General features: G+C 37.7%; 1 protein-coding gene across 6 annotated transcripts in view; it reads right to left on the minus strand.

Annotated features, from left to right (window-relative positions):
• Positions 1-453: 453 nt before the first annotated feature.
• The window catches only part of SHROOM3 (shroom family member 3), a 236,223-nt gene continuing 210,046 nt past the window's right edge, over positions 454-26,630 (minus strand). For all 6 annotated transcript variants that reach the window (XM_072115744.1, XM_072115762.1, XM_072115779.1 and 3 more), the window contains 6 exons: positions 23,333-23,400; positions 18,333-19,157; positions 16,549-17,025; positions 14,523-14,676; positions 3,522-3,794; positions 454-1,639 (listed from right to left, as the gene is read on the minus strand). In XM_072115744.1, the coding sequence (XP_071971845.1) occupies positions 1,307-1,639; positions 3,522-3,794; positions 14,523-14,676; positions 16,549-17,025; positions 18,333-19,157; positions 23,333-23,400 (2,130 nt within the window). In that variant the 3' untranslated portion in view covers positions 454-1,306. The remainder of the gene's footprint in view (positions 1,640-3,521; positions 3,795-14,522; positions 14,677-16,548; positions 17,026-18,332; positions 19,158-23,332; positions 23,401-26,630) is intronic.

A 26,630-nucleotide genomic window follows, 5' to 3' on the forward strand; every position in this document is an offset into this window, starting at 1 on the left:
CTCCTGCTGAACTGCAGCTACACAAGGTGAGACTCACAAGAACACAGTTAGTTAGTGTATTGGCGTTCTGGCCAAACTGCATTTTCACTACAGGAATATAACAATAAGTAAGCTTATGTCGATTATTAAAGTGGTTGTCCAGTCTTTTGACATTGATTAGCTATTCTTAGGTTCATTGGGATCTGACACCTGGCAGTCTAAGCTGCCTTAAGGGGGCTGAGCTCCAGTAATCTGGCATAGGCACAACACAGGGATAGGTCACAATTACCAAACTATCCATAACTGGGCAGGTTTAATATTCATTTACCGTAAACATCCATTCTTCCCTCACGGTAATGGACTGCATAGAAGACCTGATAAAGATGTTCATATTTGGTGGACTTTAGTATCTCACTTCCTCCATTTAGAAAACATGCAAAAACAAATAAATTACAAAGAATATTTTATTGTCCAGAGTTGTGTTTTTAATCCTTGAAATCAGAGTTTCATATATGGTAATGTTTTTGTGTCTGTGTATAGAAAACAAGCAAATGGACATAGTGGACAACACAGAAGTGACGTACTTTATGTCTTTGCTGGGCAAAGTGCTTCCTTCAGAAGGACAAGTTTTACATAAGTACAGCAAAAACCCTCTTAGTGCCATAAACAATACATTTTAGGCACATCAGAATACAGAGGGCCTTGCAAACAGTTACAACAACATAAAAACATGGCTGCACTGGCTTTTTATTGGCACACTCTAAGCAGAGATTTGGCTTTACTATAGTGGTTTAGCCAAAATAATTTTTTCAAAATTTATATTTTAAACGGCATTTTTGCCAGTCTTAAAAAAGTCACTTGGTGTAAACTCAAAAAAATCAATAAAATATGTTATCTCAATTTGAACATCAGACTTACGGTAGTTACATTTTTTTACAACATACAAAAAAAGTAATTTTCTACAGGAAATACAGGTTAGCATATATACAAAACATACATGATTCACTTATAAAAATGAATTTTATAAATAGAAATTATTTGAAGGCAGATTTATTAAGGCAATAGTCGGATGTTAGATATAATGTATTCTCTTCCTGTTCCATCCCTTCGTGGCTTTGAGTGGGACCAACACTTGTAGAGTCAGGGTGAGGCACTGAGACAAAAGTGTGGTATGTCCTTCATCATAATGATAATATCTATACCAAAATCTCTCTCACTTTCTATCATGGGGGGGTAAAAAACAGCTGTGTCAATAACTGGACTTTAACGCCATAGAACATTCTCTGCCTCCAAGCCCAACCCGGTTTGCCTGAGTTTTAAAGTACCATTAAAGAGATGTGATCAGTGGTGGAAGCATTTTTACATTCCCCGAAGAAACTGAAGGCACTTTTCTACTGACTATGAAATCTCTTGGTAAACTTTCTAACAGGCAATTCAGTTGCTCCTGACCAAGTTTAATCTTATCATCCAACTCCCTCTGTTCAATAAGAAGAGCTGATTTCATTTTCACAAAATGCAGGTAATCTTGAAATTGTTCACCGGTGAGGTAGTTTCCAAGGATGTCAGACACCAATTTCTCACGACGATCCAAGTTTTCTTTAAGTTCACAAGCATCTTCATGCTGCCCACAAAGTTGCTTTTTCTTTTCATTCCATGTGTTCTGCAATATGTTTAAAAATTTTTATTAGAATTGAAATCTATAACTTCGATACAGATTATCAATAAAGCAAGTGTGATGCTTCCAACTCGCATCACACTCGCATCACATGCGCATTAGACGCATCACACTGGCTAGTGTGTCAGGAGCCTAAATCAGATGTCCATTTGCTTTGAGTTATAATAATTAGTTATAATTGTCTACTGGGATTAAGTTGAGGTCAATTTTCTTTTATTATAGGCTTGGAGTACTTAATTATATCCCTTCTTTATACTTGAAAGGGGTTTTATGATCGAATAAACATGTTGAAATTATCTTCATGTGCGGAGAATGCTCATCACCATAGATCAAACATGGTTATTTTTATTATTATTATTATGCTAAGCAGCTTTGTGCTACACCTTTGCTGTTACTGTTCTTACAGTTAAGAACTACAGTATAGTTCCCATGAATCCTTTTTCCACTGCCTCAACCATCATACACAACTGTGGTGTTCTAAATAACGCGCGGGCTATCTGCCGTCACCACCAGTGGAGTGTCACCATTATAACACATTGTACCAAATTCAAATGTCTTGAGCCGGAAGGATCTTTATTTTTCAGAGATTCTCTGTATTTCTTACAGAAATTATGCTTTGGTTTTCCTGGCCAGTCTAACCCTTAGTGAGGAGCTGATGGACTGAGCTGTTTTTGTGTGCATTAAGGGCTCATGTTGATCCTTTGTGGGCCATTTGTTATGCCTCCTATTAGGGAACTTTTTTGAGAATCCTCAACTTCAGTTTACCTCATGGGATCAGGATGACTTTTATTACTAGTTACCTGTTCCGTGGGAATTATAACTATACAGGTGCCGCAAATATTGTGTCATCTATCATATCTACATTTGATATACACGTTTTGTTCATTTGTTGTTGTTTATGTTGGAGGGTTATGTTGTTTTAGAGTATAGTAGGTGGTTTGAATAGCATTATTATAGGGATAGACAAGCATTGGATGTTATGAATACACCATGCCTGCCAGTCCTGCCCAACACTTGTTGGTATATCTATCCATTCAAGTACGGTAAATCACTATTGGGCCTCAGGACTGTATTCAGGGGCAGCTTGAGCAGTTCTGGCAGGTCCAAGAGTGTGAGATGGATACCCTGTTAACATTGAAAACTACCTCCAAGGCTGTTTAGAATCTACTATATCGTACATAAAACAAGAGCCCCATGCTAGAGAACAAGAAACAGCAGAGTCTTGTAAACTGTTGAAGTAGGCAGCTAGGTTAAAACCTTGGAACTTTATAAGACAGACCTAATATGGGTTTAGCAACCAATCCAGTAAACTTCAAAATCACCTTGTCCATACTAACTACCGTAATCCCCCTCCAAGTGAATTAATTTGCTATCTGAAAGTAATATGGTAGATGTGGAAGACATTGTAGATAGATTTTGAGAATTTTTTACTGACCTAAATAAATCAAATATGGATTATAGTGTAAATGATCTGTTTTGGTATCTTGAGGGCATTGACATACCACTATTTGCATAAAAGAACAGAGACCTCTTAGAGGAGAATATATCTCTTAACAAATTAGCTGGGGGTGTTAGGAGAGATGGCCAGGGTTGTCGACCTGTCTGGGTTGGAATACACATTGAAGTCTATTGGAAATATTATGAGGCTGTTGGTAAATTCTCTACATATTTCTATACATAATTCTATGATGCTGCAAAACCAGAGAAAGATGCCTGGAAATGTAAGTAATAAAGAACAATCTTCCTTAAGCTGATTTTAAAATTTGAGTATGTGAATAGAGAAGCTGCCATATCATTACATCCAATGCATTTCCAATGCTTTCATTCCCAATCAGGTCACTAAAATATTGTTTTGTATAATAATTACCCATTCTTCAGCATTGATATCTTTCCCCAGTGTGCTGAGTACATTTTCTATCCTGGCCAAGCGTCCAGATAGAGACAGCAGAAGATTCACCACTTTGTCCAGATCTCCAATGAACATCTTATACTTGTCAAATTCATTGGGTTTGCAGACTTTCTCTATCTGGGCCTCCATCATTTCTCCAAGGCCGTTGTTAAGCTTTATGTCAGCCAGAAGACTTTCTTTGGCGTGCTTCAAAATCTCAAGTTTATTGTTAAGGCTGGCAATCAATTCAACCTGTAAAAGTAAGAAAGACATTTCACACAAGATGATTTCTATATGATTTCTTATCTTACCTACAAAAACATACAAGAAATGTAAACAATTTAAACAATAAAATGAATTTAACAAGCATTTGTTGTTCATATGTGTATTCAAATAATGTATTGTCTTTTTTGGAAATATATTTGGCTTTATTTTTAAAATGACATTTAGAAAAATGTCAATGCACAAAATGCCACTAAAATACTTTTTTCATACAGAAGATTTATAGTTTTTATTGTCATTGTATGAGGACATAAGACACAAGTCCTTTACCCCACCCTTAACCTCAACCCTAGCGTACATATATAATGGCCTGCCAACAAATAGCCTCTTAATAACAACAAATAACCCTTCGTATAATCCAACCTACTAACAATGCCCACAATTTTGTAGCCCTTCCTGTTTACATTGCCTCTAATTTTTTGCCCCCCCCCATAATGTTCTCTTTTGTATTGGCTCCCCTCTTTTATAACGCCCTTCCTTTCTGTAACCAATTTCTTAGATGCACCCCTTACCTTTTGCCGCCACCATTTCTTTTCTGACAGGAAAATCTCCTGGACGGCGGGGCAGACCCAAAAAGACTATCTAGATCAATTTGGTCCGGTTGGAAGAGGCAAAAACAGCCATCAGCTTTATTGGTGAGAGTCTTAGTTTTTAGTATTGCCTCTTGTCTCCCTGTCTCTGCTCCCACCTGAATGGGTATTATTGTGTAAAAACAACCCTTCGAAGTACTTTAATTCTCTACACATGATTTAAAAAATGCACAAAAATACAGTTTAAATGCAAACACATTTAATTTCTGCAAAAATTGTCCGCAAGGCTGGGATACACTACCTTCCTCGCAGGTCCGAAAAAAAGACTATTTCCAGGGCGCACACCGATCCAAGATTTTGGTAAAACAGATACGATTTTATTTAATCTAATAAAACCGATTTAAAATACAGACAACGCGTTTCGCGTCCTCTCAATCGGACGCTTCATCAGGTCTAAATTCACATTACTGATAGAGTGATATATATATATCCCCTTAGAGGAAGTGATGTCACAGCCAGTATACAAATTAACATAATACATTAAACAGTCTAAAAAGGCCTGTTGGGGCATAATAAAATCAATATTACATAATATCAACTATTCTTAATGAACCCAAAGATAATTTTTTTAAAAAGAAATTGTATATAATAAGAACTCACTAGATCGCTGTGATGGAACACAAACAATTAACTGGAAGTGGTCATACTGAGCAGATCACATGATCAGATCACATGACTAAGGAAATGGTCATGTGATCGGGGGATGTGTGATCAGGTGTAATACATTGCAACTGTCCTACGGAGGAGCAAACACAGGATCGTGGATTGTAAGTCTATCACATAATGGTTTCAGATACTTCATTGAGTCCGTTTGGGCTCAAGGTTTGCATTTTATAGATCCAGTATATTTCTCTACGGCAGAGGGTCTGATATCTATTATTATCACTTTGGGGAATATGATCAATTGGCATAATGGTAAACAGAGTCTCATCTTTTTGGTGTTTAAAGAGGAAGTGTTTAGAGAGCCCATGTTTAAGGAACCCTTTCCTGATATTGAGCCTATGGCCGGTGACTCTATCATGCAATTCCTCAGTTGTCCTCCCTATATATTGCAACCCACAAGGACACTCAATTAAATAGATGACATAGCAGGACTTGCATGTCATGGATGTTTTAACTGGAAACACTTGCGATATAACATTAGATTTAAAGTGTGTGCTATTATCTTTAATAGTTAAACAGCATAAGCATAGTTTGTGGGAGCATTTTCTGACCATAGGACTACTATCAATGCTGGTACTTGTTTGTGTCCCACTTGTTGTTTTATGTTGTTTTATTAAGCTGGGTGCTAAAATATTTTTTAAAGTGGATGCACGTCTGTAGGTGACCTTTGGTTTGGCAGGCAGTACTTTACTTAGAACCTGATCTTTTTGCAGAATGTACCAATGTTTGTTAAGTATATTAGTTATTTCCCTAAATTTGTCATTGTAACGGGTGACAAAATTCAAGGAGTGATCTACCGTCAGAATGGGATTTTGTTCAGTTTGTGGTGGATATTTTGTGGTCAAACAGTCTTGTTGGGTGAGAGAGACTGTTTTTTGATAGGCCTGTTTAAGAATCCACATGGGATATCCCTTTTCCAGAAAACGCTCTTTTAGAATAATGGATTGTTGCTTAAATACAAGAGGGTCAGTGCAATTTTTTCTGACCCTCTTGTATTGGCTGTATGGTATGTTATTTTTCCATTTTCTATAATGTAAGCTATTATAATTTAAATAGCTGTTTGTGTCAACCTTCTTGAAGAAGGTAGACGTATAGATAGAATGATTACTGATGTATAGGGTCAGGTCAAGAAATGTGATGGAGTCTGTTTGATGCTCGGCAGAAAAAGAGATTCCCCATTCGTTTTCACAGAGGTATTTGGAAAAGGCAATAGCGTCATTTGCTGATCCCGTCCAGATTAAGATCAAGTCATCAATATATCGTCGGTAAAAATGAATATACTGTTTAAAAGGGTGGTCAGATAATATATACTTAGTTTCGAAGGCCCCCATAAATAAATTCGCATAGGCAGGGGCTAATTTTGTGCCCATGGCCGTTCCACATTTTTGGTGAAACACAGAGGTGTTATATGCGAAAAAGTTGTTCTCTAGGACTAGAATGAGTAGTTGAAGAAGGAAGGACCTAAAGTTAGCTGTAAGGGATGTGTCTGCATTAAGATACGATTCTACACATTTAATTCCGATTTTATGTTGTATGTTAGAATAGAGGGCTGTAACGTCTAACGTAAGGAAGGAAAATACAGCCGGTAGCTCTAGACTGTGTAATTCACTAATAAGCTGGTTGGAATCTTTTAGGTAACTGGGGAGTTTTACAACGTACGGTTGGAGGTGTAGATCCACGTAATGGGAAATGTTACTAGTTGCTGATCCCGTACTAGCAATAATGGGACGTCCGGGTGGGGTTTCGCAATCTTTGTGGATCTTAGGGAGAAAGTAAAAGTGTGACATTGAGGGAAAAGGGATAAAAAGAAATCTATACTCATCTTTCGTAATGATATTTGATGAAACTGCAATATCTAATATAGTTTTAATCTTCTTTTTTAGAGGGGGGATAGGGTCGACAAAGATCTCACCGTAATAATTAGAGTCAGATAGGATATGTCTAGATTCTTGTTCGTAGTAAGTATGGGTTAAAATAACCAGTCCTCCACCTTTATCGGCGGGGCGAAACACAATATCTTTGTTAGCTGCAAGTTTTTTAAGGGCCAACATTTCCCCTTTAGTCAGATTTTTGTTTCTATTTTTATTTATATTTTGTGCTGTCATGGACGGAGCAACCGTTGTGTTCTTGTTATTCGTAAGGGATTTAAAATCATCTTGTACCATATCCTGAAAAACTTTAATAAAATGGCCCTGATTATGTAAAGGGTAGAATTTAGATTTATTTTTTATAGTGGAGGTGGGGATGGGAGTGGCCTCAGATGACATGGGGTCATGGATAGAGGTATCAGGTGATCCAGATAGGGGTTTGTTAGTAGGGAACTCTTGCTGTTCCGCTGCTAAATTTTTTTGCTTATCAGATAAAGTAAAATGACGTTTAATAGTCAGCTTTCTAATAAATGTGTTAATGTCGAGAAATAGTTCAAAATCATTTGGGGCCTGATTAGGGCAAAATGATAGCCCTTTTGATAGAAGCGATATGTCATCAGGAGTCAAAGTAAGATCTGTTAGATTAAAGATCTTTACTGTGCTCCCCGATGGGAGAGATGATTTATTTTTTACTTTATTTCGTCCTCCTCTTGATCCCCGTTTGGTTTTTTTCTTTTCTTTTGCTGATGGAGGGGCTGAAAAAAAGATTCTATATTCCTGGTCTTTGAAGGCTTAGAGGGCAATACATGGTTAGTGTTTTGCGCATCTCTGCCGGTGGAAACTGGAAGTGGGGCACTCGGAGGGCTGGGATCTGCAGGGGCAGGGTGATGTGTACAAGAATGAATGCTGATATTCAGCAAATCCTCCTGTGTGCTGGTAAGTGGCGGGCTGTGGGGAGGCCCCCCCTCCCCACAGCCCGCCACTTACCAGCACACAGGAGGATTTGCTGAATATCAGCATTCATTCTTGTACACATCACCCTGCCCCTGCAGATCCCAGCCCTCCGAGTGCCCCACTTCCAGTTTCCACCGGCAGAGATGCGCAAAACACTAACCATGTATTGCCCTCTAAGCCTTCAAAGACCAGGAATATAGAATCTTTTTTTCAGCCCCTCCATCAGCAAAAGAAAAGAAAAAAAACAAACGGGGATCAAGAGGAGGACGAAATAAAGTAAAAAATAAATCATCTCTCCCATCGGGGAGCACAGTAAAGATCTTTAATCTAACAGATCTTACTTTGACTCCTGATGACATATCGCTTCTATCAAAAGGGCTATCATTTTGCCCTAATCAGGCCCCAAATGATTTTGAACTATTTCTCGACATTAACACATTTATTAGAAAGCTGACTATTAAACGTCATTTTACTTTATCTGATAAGCAAAAAAATTTAGCAGCGGAACAGCAAGAGTTCCCTACTAACAAACCCCTATCTGGATCACCTGATACCTCTATCCATGACCCCATGTCATCTGAGGCCACTCCCATCCCCACCTCCACTATAAAAAATAAATCTAAATTCTACCCTTTACATAATCAGGGCCATTTTATTAAAGTTTTTCAGGATATGGTACAAGATGATTTTAAATCCCTTACGAATAACAAGAACACAACGGTTGCTCCGTCCATGACAGCACAAAATATAAATAAAAATAGAAACAAAAATCTGACTAAAGGGGAAATGTTGGCCCTTAAAAAACTTGCAGCTAACAAAGATATTGTGTTTCGCCCCGCCGATAAAGGTGGAGGACTGGTTATTTTAACCCATACTTACTACGAACAAGAATCTAGACATATCCTATCTGACTCTAATTATTACGGTGAGATCTTTGTCGACCCTATCCCCCCTCTAAAAAAGAAGATTAAAACTATATTAGATATTGCAGTTTCATCAAATATCATTACGAAAGATGAGTATAGATTTCTTTTTATCCCTTTTCCCTCAATGTCACACTTTTACTTTCTCCCTAAGATCCACAAAGATTGCGAAACCCCACCCGGACGTCCCATTATTGCTAGTACGGGATCAGCAACTAGTAACATTTCCCATTACGTGGATCTACACCTCCAACCGTACGTTGTAAAACTCCCCAGTTACCTAAAAGATTCCAACCAGCTTATTAGTGAATTACACAGTCTAGAGCTACCGGCTGTATTTTCCTTCCTTACGTTAGACGTTACAGCCCTCTATTCTAACATACAACATAAAATCGGAATTAAATGTGTAGAATCGTATCTTAATGCAGACACATCCCTTACAGCTAACTTTAGGTCCTTCCTTCTTCAACTACTCATTCTAGTCCTAGAGAACAACTTTTTCGCATATAACACCTCTGTGTTTCACCAAAAATGTGGAACGGCCATGGGCACAAAATTAGCCCCTGCCTATGCGAATTTATTTATGGGGGCCTTCGAAACTAAGTATATATTATCTGACCACCCTTTTAAACAGTATATTCATTTTTACCGACGATATATTGATGACTTGATCTTAATCTGGACGGGATCAGCAAATGACGCTATTGCCTTTTCCAAATACCTCTGTGAAAACGAATGGGGAATCTCTTTTTCTGCCGAGCATCAAACAGACTCCATCACATTTCTTGACCTGACCCTATACATCAGTAATCATTCTATCTATACGTCTACCTTCTTCAAGAAGGTTGACACAAACAGCTATTTAAATTATAATAGCTTACATTATAGAAAATGGAAAAATAACATACCATACAGCCAATACAAGAGGGTCAGAAAAAATTGCACTGACCCTCTTGTATTTAAGCAACAATCCATTATTCTAAAAGAGCGTTTTCTGGAAAAGGGATATCCCATGTGGATTCTTAAACAGGCCTATCAAAAAACAGTCTCTCTCACCCAACAAGACTGTTTGACCACAAAATATCCACCACAAACTGAACAAAATTCCATTCTGACGGTAGATCACTCCTTGAATTTTGTCACCCGTTACAATGACAAATTTAGGGAAATAACTAATATACTTAACAAACATTGGTACATTCTGCAAAAAGATCAGGTTCTAAGTAAAGTACTGCCTGCCAAACCAAAGGTCACCTACAGACGTGCATCCACTTTAAAAAATATTTTAGCACCCAGCTTAATAAAACAACATAAAACAACAAGTGGGACACAAACAAGTACCAGCATTGATAGTAGTCCTATGGTCAGAAAATGCTCCCACAAACTATGCTTATGCTGTTTAACTATTAAAGATAATAGCACACACTTTAAATCTAATGTTACATCGCAAGTGTTTCCAGTTAAAACATCCATGACATGCAAGTCCTGCTATGTCATCTATTTAATTGAGTGTCCTTGTGGGTTGCAATATATAGGGAGGACAACTCAGGAATTGCATGATAGAGTCACCGGCCATAGGCTCAATATCAGGAAAGGGTTCCTTAAACATGGGCTCTCTAAACACTTCCTCTTTAAACACCAAAAAGATGAGACTCTGTTTACCATTATGCCAATTGATCATATTCCCCAAAGTGATAATAATAGATATCAGACCCTCTGCCGTAGAGAAATCTACTGGATCTATAAAATGCAAACCTTGAGCCCAAATGGACTCAATGAAGTATCTGAAACCATTATGTGATAGACTTACAATCCACGATCCTGTGTTTGCTCCTCCATAGGACAGTTGCAATGTATTACACCTGATCACACATCCCCCAATCACATGACTATTTCCTTAGTCATGTGATCTGATCATGTGATCTGCTCAGTATGACCACTTCCAGTCAATTGTTTGTGTTCCACCACAGCGATCTAGTGAGTTCTTATTATATACAATTTCTTTTTAAAAAAATTATCTTTGGGTTCCTTAAGAATAGTTGATATTATGTAATATTGATTTTATTATGCCCCAACAGGCTTTTTTAGACTGTTTAATGTATTATGTTAATTTGTATACTGGCTGTGACATCACTTCCTCTAAGGGGATATATATATATCACTCTATCAGTAATGTGAATTTAGACCTGATGAAGCGTCCGATTGAGAGGACACGAAACGCGTTGTCTGTATTTTAAATCGGTTTTATTAGATTAAATAAAATCGTATCTGTTTTACCAAAATCTTGGATCGGTGTGCGCCCTGGAAATAGTCTTTTTTTCGGACCTGCGAGGAAGGTAGTGTATCCAAGCCTTGCGGACAATTTTTGCTCTTGTCGCCCGTGGCATACGTCTCTGGTGTGGACTAGGCAGCACCCGATGTGTTCTACAACAGTGTTGTGCCTGCATGCACAACTACTAAAGGTGAGCGTGATACCTTATCTATAAAGACGCACTTGGGGTATCCCAAAATTTATTGCACCAGGGAGCGCTTGTTTTTCTTTGTTTTAGTATCTGACATTTAATTTCTGAAAAGGTAGTTTACCGTGTTACTAGCACTAACATACAGGAAGGTTACTATTTTTAAAAATCAATGCCACACACTGATGAATATATATAATTACTAGACAGTACAGTGTAGAAGTAAAGCAAGAAGGATTTTGTTCACTACGAGTGACCGTCATGTCAGGGCACCGTACATCATGTACTATGTCACAGCCACATAATAACAGGCAGCACATCATTAACTGTGAGACCTGGATTGTTGCCACATTTAGATAAAGACGTCAATCAATTTCTGCCCTGCAATGTTTACTGGGTCTCTAGTGCAAGCACTGCCTGTTATATCCATCAGATGACTGTGTGCCACATACCTGACCTACAAGGCCTTGTTTTGTTTTAATTAATAGGTTTTGCTGTGATTCCAAAAGCCGGCAGACATAATGCTATTGTGTGCTCACAAAACAAGTGGGCTTTGATTACCCAAATGAGTCATCTTCTATTGGTTCCCGTACATAATGGCTATGCCAATGCCCTCATACACTGCACAAGAACCCTGCCAATGTAATTAACAGCATGGCACTAATCACTTAGATCAATTTCCCTTTCTCCGCTCACAAGTGGTCTGGCCTCCCTTTTCAGGGACAGGGCTGTAGTTGTCTTGTCTTGTAAAGGTTTTCTATTATATTTTACTATAGACAGGAATTAATGGCATGAACGCCCATATTATTCACAACTGCCACGTAAAAATGATGCACTATTATGAAATTATGGGTAAAACAGACTTTGCTCCTGACACCAGATGTTCTGGGAAAGAATAAGCAGGCATGTTGGATTTAATATGCTAAATAGTTTCTGCTGGACGTAAGCCACAGAGGTATATTCACCTGTGATCACTTCCAAATTTAGAGATTATGTAAAAAAAAAAGTGGTAAACAGCTATCTGTAACTACATGTGCATGGTGCCACTCTTTTGTGTGTTCCCATTAATATGTATTCTATAATTATTTAACAAATCCAACATAAGATTTAAAATTAATCCAGGTGTACCAGAGCTAAATTTGTCTCAAATCTTAGGCTGCATTCACACACATGTATGGGGGACGTATATACTGAGAATATACTTCCCCCATACACTTCTATGGGCTCACGGCGCCCTACGGGAGTGGCACTGTACCGCTCTGTACCCAGGAAAAAGATAGGACATGTCGTATCTTTTCCCGAAATACGGCGCTGTGTGCCATTTATCCCTATGGAGAGGGACGGGGGTTGGCAGCACTTTCCCCCTCCTCCTCTCCCCACGCGCTGTTGTGTGCCCGCCGTGCTACGGTGCGGCGGGCAACGGCAGTGTGCCTGAAATGGTATTATAACTGGAAGATTTCATGTTAATGCTACAGTCAATGGTGGATCTTCATATAGGCGTAAAGGCAGGTGCCCGATGCCTTTATGAAGATCCGCCATCAGTCTTTTAAAAAAAAAAATCTTAAGGAGATTTCTTGGAAGGATAATATATGCTTATTGTCCCAAATGTCTTGTAGGTTTTTGATTCCCTTGGCCTTCCATGTTGTTAAGTTTAGGTTGGTGGTATTGGAGCTGAAGTATTCTATGGGAATCCTGCTGAGAGGGAATGGAGTTTCATCTGTTTTATGTTTACAGGGGAGTGATTCAACAAATAAAGATCAAGCACCTTATGTCATAGTGTGTACACTGGTCTAGTTCACGGGCTCCCATTAACCGTGATCAGCAAACCATACAAATAATACTAAGACAACCTGTGCAATCCAAACACTCTCTTTATATTAATCTTGGATGACAACGGACATAAAAGGCATGTATATCATATATATACATCACCAATTCCCGGCTCAATATGCTTAAGTCCACGTTTTAAAAGTCCACACTATGGAATCCTGGCTCCACTGAGACGCCGAACGCCCGGTGTGTCCTGTGACATTTCGGAGGTCTGAGGACATGCTACAGCTCCCATACTACGCCATACATTAGTATTCGTAGATCTTTTAAATACTGCAAGAAGCTGTGATGTGGGTGAAAAATTCAGGGAGTAAAATCACTGACTATTGAGCTATGAGCAGCTATCTGGACAAGAAGGGCTCATTGAAGGAATGCTATTGCTATACATAAGAGATTGGGGCCAATAATTCCAATTGAAATGGAGTCCTAAGAAATTCAGCATGACATTTAGTTTGGAGAGTTATAAGGATGTTAGAGAAGTTGAATTTTTTTCATAAGACATCCCCTAAAAAATAAGACCTACTGCCTCTTTAAGAGAAAAAAATAATATCAGACACAGTCTTATTTTCGAGGAAACAGGGTAGTTTAGGCTTCCTGAACACGAATGAGACAATAATCAGCCTTGAATTAACACCATTTTCTTCCACAATTTGGCCTCTGTTTTTCAGAGATCCTTATAAACTATAGTCCCAGCTGTGAAAAACGCTTCTGACTAGGTCATGTTCTATTTTTAGCAGAGTCTATACTGCATTTAGTGCTTCCATGTTACATCTGTTAACTGTTTCACTGGCCTAAGGATGGAGTTTTACCATAAAGTGTTAACTTGTCACCTAATTTTGGCTCTGAATACCACTGATTTGTTCCACAAAATGATGTGACAATGCTAATGGTCTTAAAACTGCTCAAAAGTCAGGGTTTAATCCACAATTTTCTATACATCATTATCATTATACATCCCCTCAGCAACATTTCATGAATTGAAAATCATCAAACCTGCCATGAATGCATTTGGGGTTATTTATCATACGCCAGTGTTCTGGTGCAGAAGCCCTGATAAATCAGCCCCATTGTGTGCCCACTGATGACCTGTGTATAGTAAGGTCGTGCTGCGAATGAACAGAAAACTAGATAGGTGAGTATGATAGACCCTATAGACAAGTGGTATACATAATATACCTGTCAAATGCCTTCTGACCACCCTATAAATGTACATGCTCAGCGTGTATTTCTATGATGTAGGGAAACAAGCTACTGAAGACCAATTGAGATAGATGCGTATGATCAGCTTTGTTGCCGGTAATCTATCTAATTAGGTTGGTGCTTCTCTTTGCCATCAGGACACAGATTAGATTGTTGATAGATGGTAATTTGATGGTAATTTCACTGACTAAGATATAAGAAGATATTTTACCTTCTTTTCATTAACACCAAGGTTCTCTGCTCCTGCTCCTCCTTCTGTGTGCATGTCTGTGATTCTCTTCAGAAGTTCAGCTTTGGAGGCAGACATAGAATAATACATAGATGACTTTACCACGTTCTCTGCTGACCCATTTTTCTTGTCTGTCCTGTTCATAGATAAAAACATTGAACAATTACTTATAAGCAGTGCAGACATGTAAGAAATTCTCCAGGCTCCAGTGGGCGCTGCTGTGTTAGAAAACATAGGAGTGTAAAGGAGGGGTAGAAACAAAACAGTCACCAATATAATTGATAATAAAAGTCCTTTCTGTGAATTATTTTTCTAGGGGTCTTTGGTCCTATAGATTTAAATTACAAATCATTGGAAAGCACTACTAGACAAATATATGGACAAGAGTGGGTTGATTTGCTTTTCTAAAATCATTTAAAAGTGCAATGTGTATACTGCTGTCACATCACTAGATGGCACCATTCTCGCAGACATTCATATGTTACTCCTCATTTTTATACATTATGTGTCGCCATTGGTTCGAGAAACAAAAAAATAGTCAACAGTAAAATAAAGCCTTGTTGTTGACATCTCCTGCATCATAAGCAAAAAAATCTTCATTTTTACTTATATGGAAACAAGAATTTTAGCACTTGATAGGTGTGACTGCAATGGATGGTGAACCCTCTCTTGCCCAATTTGACAGACAGCAAGTGGAATGAACAGTGAAATTGAGCAAAAGAGTGCCCCTAAATACTTATGTACATATAGAAATGTAGATTCTTTGAATTCACACCAAAGGTTTTTTTTATACGAGACCCTATACATATTTGGGAAAGCAAGCTGCATATAAAACCCATTTTCCATTTACTTTGTATTTAACTGGCTATTTTTGTGACACACAGAGCCACAGGTCTAATTCTCTAGCATAATTTTAGGATAGATGCGTCAGCAGTGGTGCACCCCCTCCAGTCTCCTGGCTTCATGTTACATATCAAGAAAGCAGAGCAGAACTTTTAAAAGATGTATATTGGTAAATTGCCTAATATGCTGCACCCCACACTTATCCACACATTACAAAAAACTATGAGGTAAAGTGGCCAACCCCTTTAAGTAGCCGATTTTGTCATAAAAAGAGTTTCTGGTCAGTAAAGCCTTATCAGGTGTTGTCAATGTCATTAGTATTTTTTCCAGTAACAGTTTCACCTCTCCTTGGGCTGCATCTAGTATTGTAGTTGAACCCATTGACTTATTTTGCATGGATTTCAGACAACCCATTTTTCTATGCATTATATATGGCATGTTGTTCATGTACATACAACTACAGAAAGAAAGGAATGTCATATATCTATCTTTTCTTAAAATGTCATGTACAAGTGACAGGACTGCCAGCACTCTATAACAGTGTTGGGGTTGGCAGTGCCACTTCCCCAATATCATCAGAGATAGATTTGTGAGACATTATAATATTGTGTCAAAGTGTGCCTAACATTGTGTCTATTAGTGTCTGCAAGATGCCCAGAAATGTAACTGCACAGCAGCCAATAGCTGTAAAATAAACTCTCCATTCTCTCTATTAAACCCAATAGGAGCCCTGAATATCTAATTTTCAGTGTACAAATGATGCTGTATAACTTTTTAAGCTTTGTAAATAAACATGAAAATAATTTTAAAAATAGGTTCCCTCTTCATTTTGGTATATATAGTCTTGGATAAATAGAGAAATAATGATGATGTTTCTGTTTTGGATTTTTATCATATTTATTCTTACATGACATGTGAGGAAAACCAGCAAAAAAAGTTATAGTTCATAAATGATTGAATGAACTAAACTGAAGATTGCTTCACTGAGATTGGTAAATGCCTCAGTAATGAAATGGGTAATATCCACATTATGGGATGGATTCTTTATTCATCACTATTCATATAACCTAGTGTTAAAAATATAACAGACTAGTAGTAGGGTATTAAATTATACTGAATATTAGCCCTATAGAACTATAAACAAAAAAATTTCTGAGGTACTTACTCTTCATTTTCTGTTGTCTGAACTTTGTCAGGGAGCATCCTCTCTGTGATCCATCTCCTATTATTCTCTCTTAGTGCATAGGTACTTTTCATGAAAAGGCCACCCATTAAGTCCATAGTGGTCTTCATCTTGAGCTCTGGGTCTAAAATGTCTGCTAGAGATTTATCTATGTTTACAATGTCCTTGGCCAACTCCTGAGATTTAACATCTTCAGGGGTCATCACATTTGTGTTGGCATGACTTAAGGTGCTTTCATAAGAAGAGACTTTGTTGTCAGAAATGTCAAGTGCTTTGGAAGAAGTTGCCTCATCCTGAGAGGGAGGATATTGTAAAGAACTGCGACTAGATCCCAACAAGCTTGTTGTAAATTGAGGTATTTCAGTCTGAGCAAGTGCAATATTGTTCACAGGTAAATTGGAATTGGACGGCTCCAAAGTTTTGTCTTTTTCCTCTGCGCCTTCCATTAGAATGGGATATCTAGAACGATAAGATGAAATAATTAGCACAGAGCTTTTGGTTAAATTCTGTGACCTCCTTAATCTGCATACTTTAGGCTAAGGCTACACAAAGATGTATGATGTGATGAAAAAACTTGTCAGCAACTTGTTAAAAAACTATTTTAAACTCTGTAAATGCCTTTTATAATGGCATATAGATGGTATATTGCAGGGTAGCATTGCACTGCATGTCGTAGAACACATGTTGCTGTGTAGGCATCACACTGGTATCTTAAAGAGGCTGTGCTGTTTTTTTTTTTTTAAATATCTACTTTCCTCCAATAATTTGGTTATTATTGTGGTATCCCAACATACATCCTTTAATCTAAAGCAATAGGTAACCCATGGACTGGTGCAAGGGTCTTGCTAGGACATCAGACAAAGTATTTAAAGGTTATTTTCCCATAAAGGGCATTTAACCCTTACATAAAGGATATCCTCCTTTGCTGCCCTGGGACATCAACTACTGGCATTGGCTCATCCTGTGAACTGTGCCAGAAGTCCCATTAAAGTTGTGAAGTACAGAATGAGTTTTTGCTGCTATGAGCCTTCCAGAATGGCTCAAAGGATGAAGCAAGAATCTAGTATCACAGGGCAACTAAGAGGGACTGCTGATTGTCAGGGTTGGGGTTGTCAGAACAACTATGATTCGAGGTTTATCCCCTAAACTGTGGATTGGGGATAAATGTCCTTTATGGGAAAACTCCTTCAAAGAAGTTCCATGAAATATTAACTCCATAAAGAGGTCTCTAGTTACTGTACTAATATATAGTAGTTGCCAATAATATTTTTGGAAATATGCTTAATAGTACAATATCACATACATTTGAAATATAATATTCTATAACTCAGCTGACACTGCACCAATCAACACTGTATAGCCTATTCTGGGGATAGACCATTGATAGTTATCTGATAGGCCATTTTTTTTTCATATGCTCAGATAGAAGGCCACAAAAACTAAACAATAGACACACAAGGGAAGATTTATGAGTAAAATAAATAATAGCAATTGCTAGAAAACTGTGATTATTTCCCCCTTTTAAACAATCTCCACGCCAAGAAAGGATAGGCGAGAATGGGGGGGGGGGGGGGCGTGGCTGCCTACCAAAAAAAACTGTGCAGCTCGGCCCACAGATACATCAAGTAGCAGGAACTTCTTGACATATCCATGGTACAGAGGGGTGGGTATTGCTTTATATTTTGTGCACTGTTGTATGATAAATCTCCCCCATAATATTATAATGATGTGCTTTTGATATTTAATTTCCTCCTTTACAGAATTACCTTTCATTTGAATACCCCTTATGAGGGGTTGCAAAAACTTTGTTTACTTTCTCCTGACTTTCTTTGAGAAGAGCATCTTCCAAGGAAGGTGGTGGAAATTGAGGTGGAGATGGAGGAACAAAATTTATTTCAGAAAATGTTTCCAATCCCTGCTCCTTCATAAATACTTCGTCATCCTCATCATCATGTAAAACTACAGGGGAAGATGACTGGAGACAAGACTCAGATATACGGAGAGAGATTTTTCCATGGTGGGAAGGGGTCTCTGGCTCAGATGAACTTGTACTCCACATTGCATTGTTTTTCCAACCAACAGAAGGGCTATGTTCAGTTACAGGGCATGGATTGTTGGTGAAAGGTAAGTTTCCTTCTTTTCCTGGATCCATACATTTGATTTTTGGAAGTGGTGGTCTTTGTGGTGGAGAAGATTTTGTTTTTAATTTCTCATTATGATTGCTATTTAAAAAATTATTTGAATGTGAACTTAGTTCCATATGGTTTATATTCCTTTCTTCATCTGTACAAATATCCATATCTCTAAAAGTACCTTCAGTATGATTGGAGGAAATTTGTGTAATTTTGGATGGAATGGGATGACTGGAAGAAGTTACGGTGTTTAGCCTGCCATTGAGTAGCTGATTATGTAATCCAGAACCTGGCGGGAGACTTTGGGCTCTTGTGTGTCTTTGTATTCCCATCTGTACAGTGTGGGTTAATGGACGGGTCTTTATCTCTGGCCCAGTGCTAGTATGGTGAGCGGTATAAGAACAAAATGCTGTTTCATGTGCCTTTTCTGATGCATCCCCAGTTATGGCTTTAGATGACCTAAAAAGAGTAAGAAAATGATTACAGTCTGTTTACTACAGTTTTTTTCTACATAAGCATATGCAGGTTTATGTTTGCTGCTAGAGACAATCAATATCACACATAATAATCCTTCATGAGGCTACAGATGCAATACACCTTATTCTAGGATTCGAAGATTCTAGGATTTGGCTCACAAATTTAAAGTGTTTCTCTAGTTTTCATAATGATTTTGATAACATTTTTATTTATGATTCCACTTTTTAAAACCAAGACACCAATGTCCATATTGTGTCACTCACCTTTTTATTTCAAGCGTCATGGCATTTTTTTGTATGCTGAAGGTAGTTGTCAAAAATACTCCTCAGCAGCACAGAATTGGCGGGGTTTAAATTATTTCAAGTTGTACCTATGTCTGCCCTTACTTTCCATGATGCCTTATGGTTTCATACAAGATCTATACAGTGACTAGCTGGGTGCCACTGGCTGCAAACATGTGGAGAGGAGCCTCACAGCAGGTGAAGTGTATAGTTTAGGCAGTTATGTTCTAAGAGTTAACAGTTTCTTGGCTTGTAGATAAAGTATCCAAAGAGCAGGGACTGGGAAGAAGGAGCTTCAGAGAGTGAATGAGTCTATACTGCAGCCTGAAGTGCAGAGGGAGACGCAGAAAGTTATGTAGAATTACATACTGGGATGGAGAAGACTGATAGGGAACATGGATCCCATTTATATTTATATTTACGAATATACCAAAAGTATGTTACCAGGTACTGTAGAAGATAGGGATGTCTTAAGAGACACTTCCCCTGCAACCTCTGATAAATGTGTCTTAGACACCTCAAACAAATTTGTATAGTAAATAGATGAATAAATCTGCCCCAATAAACAATGAAGGCCAAAAATGAATGAATAAGAAACAAACAGCCACTGCTACAAACATGGGACGTCAAATCGAGATATGCATAAAACTGTATAGAACATTTTATTTTTCCTAATTGTAACCGTTGAAACACAAGAAATAGTTTGAACAACATGAGGTATGTATTCCTTTATATGGGTTGTCCACTTTCAGAAAATATTTGATATTGTTTGTGTAATGAAAAGTTATACAATATACTTTCTGTATCAATTCCTCAAGTTTTCTAGATCTCTGCTTGTTGTCCTTCTATAGAAAACTTCTCTGTATACTCCAGTGAAAGGAAATCTGTCCATAGTGATGTGATGGACATGCAGGTACGTGAGCCATTATTATCACACAACTCCTATTTCTATCTGTGATGATAATGGCTTGTGCACCTGCATGTACATCACAGAGATCTAGAAAACTGTGAAGAATTGATATAGAAAGTATTTTGGCAAATTGGATAACTTTTCCGCAAACAAGCAATATCAATTATTTGCTGAAAGTGGACAACCCTTTTAAGCCTTTCACAACAAGCTGGTGGTAAGGGCTTGAAGACGCGGTGGTTGTGAGAAGTACAGGACTGCACATGGGCGTCGACATCTTCAAATACAGTTGTATTGTAGTATATTGTATACGTTATTATGATTATGTGATAAGTTCAGTATATTATATAAGGGGACCCCCTAGTTGGCCTGAAACAATAGTAAAAAAAAGTTCTAAACAATATTTTTTTTCTTTTTTACAAAAATAAAAATTCTAATGATCCCCTTTGCCTAGAACACATATAAAAATAAACAAATATAATAAAAAAACATGTTGGGTATTCCTGAGTGCCAAAATGTTTGATCTATCAAAATATGAAAACTTTTTTTCTTGGCTTGTAACAGGAAGTATCATCTAAATGTCTACACTACCACTCTGTATACCAAAGTATGACAAAGTTACACTTGTAAGGATATGGGATACAAGTCTTTTTTAGGGTTTTGCATTTGCAATATTTTCACTCTTTGTTTTATTGCAGGTAAGATCAAAAAAGTTTCTTTTTTTTTGCTCATTAATGCACACTCTTCTTGACAGAAATAAGCAGAAATGTAGATATTTTTGCTAATTTATTAAACTGAAATATCACATGGTCACAAGTATCATTTGTTGTGACACGCATATTTAATATATATATATATATATATATATATATATATATATATATATATACAGTATATATATATATATATATATATATATTGTATATATATATATATATATATATATATATATATATATGGAGTCCAACTGTGTTAAAGTGATTAAATTAAAGTGATTGGACTTAATTAGGAAAGGCATTCACCTGTTTATATAAGGATTAACAGCTCACAGTGCATGTCAGAGCACATGAGCACATAAACACTTAGTAACTGCCCAAGGAGCTCAGAGGCAGAATTGTGGCAAGGCACAGATCTGGCCAAGGTTACAAAGGAATTTCTGCAGCACTCAAAGTACCTAGGAGCACAGTGGCCTCCATACTCCTTAGTATGCAAAACCCAAGGTAGGACAGGAGTATCGGCGCTCAGAAAATCCTCACGGATCCAATGGAGTTAGCTCATTCAGAGCAATGAATTTATTTCTGCTGATCAGAACCGTTTCATAGGTTGAGAACCACATGCTCCTTAAATGGAAGAAGTTTGGGACGACCACAACTCTTCCTTGACCTGGCCTGCTAGACAAAGTAAGCAATGATGGGAGAAGAAACTTGGTGAGAGAGGTAAAGAAAACCCCCCAACATCACTGTGACTTAACTCCAGAGACGCGGTAGTGATGGGAGAAAGTTCCGTAAAGGTTACTATCACTGCAGCTCTCCACCAGTCAGGGCTTTATGGTAGAGTGTGTTGATGGACGCCTGAATAGAGTTTGCAAAAAACATACGAAAGACTCCCAGACTATGAGAAATAAGATTTTCTTCTCTGATGAGACAAAGATTTAACTTTTTGGTGTTAATTCTAAACGGTATGTGTAAAGAAAACCAGGCACTGCTCATAAACTGCCAATATAATGCCAACAGTGAAACATGGTGGTGGCAGCATTGTGCTATTGGGGGTGTTTTCAGCTGCAGGGACAGGATGACTGGTTGAAATTGATAGAAAGATTAATCTGGCCAAGTACAAAGATATCGTGGATGAAAACCTCTTCCAAAAGTGCTCTGGACCTCAGACTGGCCAAAGGTTCACCTTCCAATACGACAACGCAAAAATAACAAAGCAGTGGCTTCAGAACAACTGTGGCCATTCTTGACTGGTCCAGCCAGAGCCCTGACCTAAACCCAATTAAGTATCTCTGTAGAGAATTGAAAATGGCTTCCACCGACGTTTACCATCCAACCTCATCATCAACCTGTTATCCCGGTGATATCTTTTCATTTATTTAGCCATTTCACAGCATATAGAGCTTTGATTGTATTTATTTATGCTTTATATTATACTAGAAAATTGATTGCATTACAGGGGAGAGGGTTTTACAGCAACCACTGCTTATTCTTTGCACATATCTACGTGGCTGCTATTGTAATCCTTGCATAATTTTGCACATATTTGACTGATTACATAGGACATGAATTTGCACATGTTGGTGCTTTTAAATGTATTTAACTTGTCTGTAGTATGAATTTAAATAAAGATATTTGATATTTTTTCAAAAACTATATATTGATTCGGTACCTTTTATATGTCACTCTGTTTGTTTGCACTGAAATGCTTGTTTTTGACATGTGGTACCAACATTGGCCATTAACTGGTTTCATCCAACCTGAGGGAACTGGAGAGGATCTGCAAGGAAGAATGGCAGAAGATCCCCAGATCCAGGTGTGAAAAACTTGTTGCATCATTTCCAAGAAGACTAATGGCTGTACTACCTCAAAAGGTGCTAATACTTCATACTGAGCAAAGGGTCTGAATACTTATGACCATGTGAGATTTCAGATTTTAATTTTTAATAAAGTAGCAAAAATGTCTACATTTCAGTTTTTTCTGTTAAGATTGGGAGCAGACAGTACGTTAACTTTTTTGATCTTACTAATTGGCTGCAATGAAACAAAGAGTGAAAAATGGATGAAAACAGTTACGTACCGACTGTATATGTTTGCTTTTAACAGCTAATCCAGAATTTGGCACTTATCAAACCTATAATAAACATGCAAATTGATTTGAAATGAATGAGAACTTTGTATGTTTGTCAGTAGGTTTGGAGAATGAATAATGATGAACAGCTCAGTCTCAGTATTATCAAAGAACTGACAACTCACCGTAATCCTGCACTAGTAGGTGCATTTGATATGTTCTTGACAAACATGTCATGTTTCACGACTAAATCCTGAAATAAATGAAATAGCACTTGTTTATTGTACAATGATAACATGTTTTTAGATTCAACTCTTAAAGCAAAACACATATTTTTCTCATCTGTCTTCAGACTGTATATGGAGAAAATACATTTTTTGTAGTCTTCCTCTTCCAATATGCAGTTTTTCTAGGGCCCTAGATACTGCTGATACATTTTGTATCCCCTCCTGGCTCATTATAGTGTGATTTATTATCAACATTTATAAATGTATTGATTGCAATTTATGCAGATATTTACAGTGGGAAAAATAAGTATTGAAAATGTCATCAAGATTGTAAATAAATATATTTCTAAAGGTGTTAATAATGGGAAATTCTCACCAGATATCAGTCCTATCAATTCACAATGCAATGGCAAAGTAATCAAGCAATAGATGTGAATAAATTATGTTATGCGTAATGTTTAGTAATGGGTGTAAGGGCCCTTTCACATCTGTTGCGTTTTGTCTCCATTTTGCTTCCGTTTTGTCTCCGTGTCCACAAAAAATACTGAAGGTTTAACATTGCTCTGAAAACATCACACCTGATTTTTCAGCCTCATCAATGAAAAAAAATTGGATGTTTCATCAGTTTTTTTGTAGACCACCAGACTTCTTTTGCCTTCCGTAATCTGCATCAGTGAAAAAAATAGGACGTTTCATAATTTTTTCCACGGACAACGGATCAGTGAAAATACAAGCCAACGTGGAAACACCCATAGAAATTGGTTTTGTGAGGCATCTATGGAAATCACTGAATTGCGGATGTGAAAAACAAAGCCAATGTGAAAGAGTCCTAAGGAAAAAAGGTTTGAATACCGTACATGAAAAAAGAATGAAAGCAATGGCAGATCATGACACAACTGAAATCTATCAGTAAATTGAAAGAAATTAGTAATCATAAAGCACTTAAAAATAATATTAGTTGCTTTAACTGATGGCCTATATAAAGGTTTGTTATAACCAGCAAGGCACAAAAAATATCTCACAATGAGTAAAAACAGTGAGCAGTCTCTAGACATTTGTAACCTTATTGTTACAAACATACTGAGGACTGTAATGTTGTAGTGGAAAGAGCATTTCACCATATCCAGGCCATGACCAGGTGCTTCTCTCAAGATTTCAGACAGAGGAGTTAAAAGAATTATCAGAAGATTTGTACAAGAGCCAAGCTCTTTATATACCATGGAGGCATTTATCAGTGCTTGCGCACTGCAAGAAGTTGCAATTATTTTTGTGGCTATACCACCTTCACGCCATGTGGGCATGTAGGAGCGTGGTCGGTGGCGGAGTGGGACTAGGCATTCCTGCTCCATACTTGCTGTTTAAAAACCTGTGAACTACTATGTAATTAATGTATGTGACTAGGTTCTCCGTACTGGAGCGGTTTTGAAGCTGTCATCATCAACAAAGGCTTTTGCACAAAGTACAAAATACAACATGGTCAATACTTTTCCCCTGTTTTGTTTCTCAGTATTATACATACTTTATGGACATTTATGGTTTGATTTCTTTAACAGTGTGGATAGGATGGGTTGTTACCGACATTTGGTGAGAATTACATGTGAATAGCACCTTTAGAAATATATTTACTTAGAAAATTGGTGACATGTGCAAATTGCACATTGTAATCAATGGTTTGAAACGAGACAGCCTTGGGTCTTCGGAAGACCGGAGGCTGTCATGGCAATGTATCGCTGCTCCGTGATGACGTTCATGGGAGCTGTGATCTCCAACAAGATGGCGGCGACTGATTGCGGGTGTTACCGGTAAGTCTTAACTGCAATATGTTGTGAGCCCTCTCCATGCCATTACGTCACTTGTTGTAAAAGGGTTAACTATGTGAGGAGCCACTAAGGTCAATATTATACTATTCTTGGGGGTGGACCAATAGGTAGGGCAATGGGTGTGGTTTATGACACAAAATTTCCTTGTGGAGCGCCAAGTTTGCCATTCTATTTGCATGCTGAATGCAGATATCACAGTGCACTACTAATGATTTATTCCTTATATCAGCAGCTTTGCCATGCCACACATCGGTTGCTGGAGTAAACCAACATTCCCTATCAGAAGAAGGGTTAGAATGATGGTACCCAGCGGAACAAAGAAGTGACACTGCTTTATATGGTAGAATTCTGATTTCCTTTAAGGACCATGATATGATATGTCACTGAAATAGTTGGACAAGTGTTAATTGTTTCTGTATAGAGTTAAAGCTTTTCAAGTATAGGCGCCTCCCACGTGCCTGCTAATTTCATTCCACTAAGCATGTATAGTCCATATAAGCGGATTCCCAGCAACACTCTGAAGATCACCAGGAGGGCAGTGATCTCAATGGAGAAAAGTGCATACCTACATAGATCAAGGAATAATTCAGCGTGAGTTTATTGTGAGATATGTGGCAGTATTTATTGAAGGTAATAGTTTCATCCACTGATCCTAAACAGGAGACTAGATTTGCCTTTGTTCTCTTTATCCAGGACAGAAAAGATGACTACTTAGCTGAGCTGAGGTGAGAGCCATTGCCATAGATATCAGCTCTGAAACTTTGTAGAGTTGTGAATACTGCATTTGGTTATATTGGAGACAATTGCCGTGTAGAGGCTCTGGCCTCCTGATGTATCTGGCAAGTTGCTGTGCGGCTTAACACATAAACAATTTAGTGCTTGTCAGCTTTTTACATAGATTCATTATATAATTAAACTTTAACATGGTGTTAAATTACGGGCGTACCTCTATGGCAACATTAAACCACCAATTGGTTACCTTTTATTGATCACCCCCTCTTATGATATTATATTCCCCTCATAATAAAATCTTACATGACTTAAATGGAGAGCCATTTGCACTGTGGATCAATACAGAACGTAGGTGCACAGTAAACGACTATAGGCCATAGGTAACCATGTGTGACATCTAAGTATGCAAGTTTTGTAGGTTAGGTGCGTAGTTTAAACATCCCTAAAAGCAGTTTTTAACAGAACTATTCATGTCCTATTGACAGCCTAGAGAAGACAGAATAAAGATGAACTTAAATATTCTAATATAATATCTCCAGCATATGAAAAGCATTTATTGAATTCTGTATCTTTTACAGAAGGTTTCCAAATCAGAGGAACAAAACAGGAAGCCAAGGCTACATACAAGACATCTATCTATACTGATTAAATAAAGTACTAAAGCATTAAAGAGATCCGAAATGAGAAGGATTGCAATATCAAAT

This window comes from Engystomops pustulosus, chromosome 1, assembly GCF_040894005.1.
Source record: "Engystomops pustulosus chromosome 1, aEngPut4.maternal, whole genome shotgun sequence".
In the NCBI taxonomy this organism is placed as follows: Eukaryota; Metazoa; Chordata; class Amphibia; order Anura; family Leptodactylidae; genus Engystomops; species Engystomops pustulosus.